The following is a 3,774-nucleotide window of genomic DNA, read 5'->3' on the forward strand; positions in this document are numbered from 1 at the left end:
TCTGTCTTCTACCTTTGGGCCAGTTCTGTATCCAAATGGCTAGTTCTCCCTGTATTCCGTGAGATCTAACCTTGCTAATCAGTCTCCCATGGGGAACCTTGTCGAACGCCTTACTGAAGTCCATATAGATCACATCTACTGCTCTGCCCTCATCAATCTTCTTTGTTACTTCTTCAAAAAACTCAATCAAGCTTGTGAGACATGATTTCCCATGCACAAAGCCATGTTGACTATCCCGAATCAGTCCTTGCCTTTCCAAATACATGTACATCCTGTCCCTCAGGATTCCCTCGAACAACTTGCCCACCACTGAGGTCAGGCTCACTGGTCTATAGTCCCCTGGCTTGTCTTTACTGCCCTTCTTAAACAGTGGCACCACATTTGCCAACCTCCAGTCTCCTGGCACCTCACCTGTGACTATCGATGATACAAATTCTTTGGTTCCTTCAATTACACAGCACCTCCTCCTGAAAGAGTGCAGGAGGAATGTTGCTGATTGTCTAGGACTCTGCTGGGATACTTGCCAGAAATAAACAGCAAGGAATATTTGCAGTCAGAGGAAGGTGAGTATGTGCAAACCCAGTTTTAGGGCCCATATGTTTTTAAGACTAGCAATTTTGAAAATAAATATATCCACATAAAGCACCTGAAACCTATAACTGATAGGATTGCTTTATGAACTCTACAAGGAGAGAATATGGGACAAACAGAATGACTGAGGGAATGGCGGAATTTCATTGCAAGGAATAGTTGTATAAACTAATTGTATAAATTCTTAACTAAAATAGGAAGACTAAACATTGCAGTTTTTAGGACTCAAAAATAATTTGTTGCAGTAAACTATGACAAGCTGTTTATTCCTTCCCAAAACAAATATACCCTGAAACCACATATCTTTTATATGTATTGCAATGGATCAGGATGATAGGAGCAGTGAAAAGGTAAAACCTATCTTTCTATTCTTCCCTGTTGGCAACAGCCTTGGCTTGATCGGACAATATAGAGGAATATGCTTCACGGTCTTGTGCAATGATTGCAATGCTTGCTCGAGAAACACTCCTCAATAAATGTCGGTTGTTATTATGTGAGAAATTCCTCAGAGCTGTTCCTACTCTGCAGGAATTGCTTCACTGCATGGGCAGTAGGTCCCTGCTTAGAGAGATCTTGTTGCAGCTCTATAAAACTTTGGTTAGACCGCACTTGGAATACTGCATCCAGTTCTGGTCGCCCTATTATAGGAAAAATGTGGATGCTTTGGAGAGGGTTCAGAGGAGGTTTACCAGGATGCTGCCTGGATTGGAGGGCTTATCTTATGAAGAGAGGTTGACTGAGCTCGGACTTTTTTCATTGGAGAAAAGGAGGAGGAGAGGGGACCTAATTGAGGTATACAAGATAATGAGAGGCATAGACAGAGTCGATAGCCAGAGACTATTTCCCATGGCAGAAATGGCTAACACGAGGGATCATAGTTTTAAGCTGGTTGGAGGAAAGTATAGAGGGGATATCAGAGGCTGGTTCTTTACACAGAGAGTTGTGAGAGTATGGAATGCGTTGCCAGCAGCAGTTGTGGAAGCAAGGTCATTGGGGACATTTAAGAGACTGCTGGACATGCATATGGTCACAGACATTTGAGGGAGCATACGTGAGGTTCAATGGTCGGCACAACATCGTGGGCTGAAGGGCCTGTTCTGTGCTGTACTGTTCTATGTTCTATAAACAGGGTTTCTGCTGCATAACACCGCAAGAACAGGACCAAGAAATTTCCCAGCCATTTTTACTGTTCGTAATTTTCCAGTCACTGTGACTGTACATTACTTTGAATTCAAAAATCAATTGCTTTTTGTTGGCTGTTGCAGTTTTGCTTGGCTTTCCTCCCACAGTTCCTACTATAACTACCACACAATGGTATTACTACCACACATTTCAGGCCAGAAGAAATAATCTAGTTAACAAACATTTTCACCTGTGGCCTCCATGATTGTCTGACAAGAATTTCAAGTTTACTTTTCCAGTGTGCAAACATTAGATGACTGAAATTTGAAAATAAACCTGTACTTGAGATTCCTATCTGTGTTTCACATTTTAATTATGTTGCATAGCTAACTGAACTGGTTAGAAACTTAACTCATAAATAAGAGTAAATGCTTAATCTTCAACTAAATATATTCTTTCTCATACCCTCAGATATTGATGAATGTGCCACTCTGTTTGGCCAAGTCTGTCGAAATGGACAATGTTTTAACAGCATTGGCTCCTTCCATTGTTTTTGTCAGGATGGCTATGAGCTTACACCTGACAAGAAGAACTGTATGGGTGAGTGTGTCAATAGTTATCTTGCAACTGGTTTTCAAGATCTTGGAAATGATATTTTGGCTCGTCACAAGGTCTGTAAATGCACTTCTGTTTATTTTCCGCATAGATATCAATGAATGTTTGTTAGTTCCTGGATCATGTGCCCCTGGGACCTGCCAGAACCTCGATGGTTCATACAGATGTATCTGTCCTTCAGGATATGAAGTGCAAAATGAAAACTGTATCGGTGAGAATCTGTAATTTCTGCTGTTCTATATACTGGAGACATCAACTGCAAAAAAGGCTCATCTATTTTAGGGTGATCTTGTAATTTCAAGTTCGAATAAATGGTACATACAAGATTTAAAATGTGACAATTACATCTGAATCATGTTTTTTATAGCTTTATTGCTGAGAATTTTGTCAACATTCAATTAACTTAAAGAATTACTTTGAGTATTTTGAGTTACTTTCTATAGGTGTTTCATTTGCTTACTGAGAAAGTAACTTACCAACTCTGAATGAATGAAAGTTCACTGAATGATGTTTCATTGAGAGCTCACTGGGAAAGTGAGGGCCAAAGGGCCTGTACTGCGCTGTATTCTTCTATGTTCTATGTTCTATGTAACTTACCAACTCTGAATGAATGAAAGTTCACTGAATGATGTTTCATTGAGAGCTCACTGGGAAAGTGACTTCCTTTCATATTTCTTTCTTTATCCAAAAACTGCACAGCGTATGGAACACAGTACACAATGCTTGTCTATTACTCAAACAAATACTACTTGCTGTTCTGCAGATATTAATGAATGTGAAGAAGATCCAAATATCTGTCTGTTTGGTAATTGTGAAAACACCGCTGGCAGTTTCCAGTGTGTTTGCCGGCCAGGATTTATTCTCTCAGAGAATGGGCGTAGATGCTTTGGTGAGTCTATTATTGAACATTTGTTATCATGGATTGTAAAATTCTTCCCTGGGAGACATACCCTCTTGTTGTGTATACCTCTCCGAGGTTTTCTTTTTAGAAAAGGTAGATGGTGTATAAGGATATCAAAAAGATTGAGATTCTTGTGAAATTAGAACAAACTGTTCACCAGATGTCACTGAATTGACATTGGGTTTTTCAAATCTCCAACTGCATTCTCATTTTTAACCATTTCTTCAGGACTTCAACTAATCTTACACTTTGGAGAATTTTCAAGTGGGTGTGTTTAAAAACGTTAGCACAAAAGGTCTGCTAGCTTCATCTTTCGCATAGCCAATGTTTTTATTTGTGTATGATGTGTAAAAAATGCCTCTCATTGGTCTGGCCTGAAATTGACACCAAATTGATTTGTCTCCCGTAGATACACGCAAAAGTTTCTGCTTCACCAAGTTTGAGAATGGAAAGTGCTCAGTGGCGAAACCTGCCAATACAACCAAAGCAAAATGTTGTTGCAGTAAAATGCCGGGAGAGGGATGGGGAGATCCTTGTGAACTCTG

The 3,774-nt window shown here is 39.9% G+C and overlaps 1 protein-coding gene across 1 annotated transcript in view; it reads left to right on the forward strand.

The window, feature by feature from the left end:
• LOC122558088 (fibrillin-2-like) overlaps positions 1-3,774 on the forward strand; it is a 318,053-nt gene that overhangs the window by 256,473 nt on the left and 57,806 nt on the right. The window contains exons 47-50 of the mRNA XM_043706411.1: positions 2,185-2,313; positions 2,420-2,539; positions 3,092-3,217; positions 3,639-3,773. Coding sequence (XP_043562346.1) covers positions 2,185-2,313; positions 2,420-2,539; positions 3,092-3,217; positions 3,639-3,773 — 510 coding nt within the window. The remainder of the gene's footprint in view (positions 1-2,184; positions 2,314-2,419; positions 2,540-3,091; positions 3,218-3,638; position 3,774) is intronic.

Source organism: Chiloscyllium plagiosum, chromosome 2, assembly GCF_004010195.1.
Source record: "Chiloscyllium plagiosum isolate BGI_BamShark_2017 chromosome 2, ASM401019v2, whole genome shotgun sequence".
Taxonomy (NCBI): Eukaryota; Metazoa; Chordata; class Chondrichthyes; order Orectolobiformes; family Hemiscylliidae; genus Chiloscyllium; species Chiloscyllium plagiosum.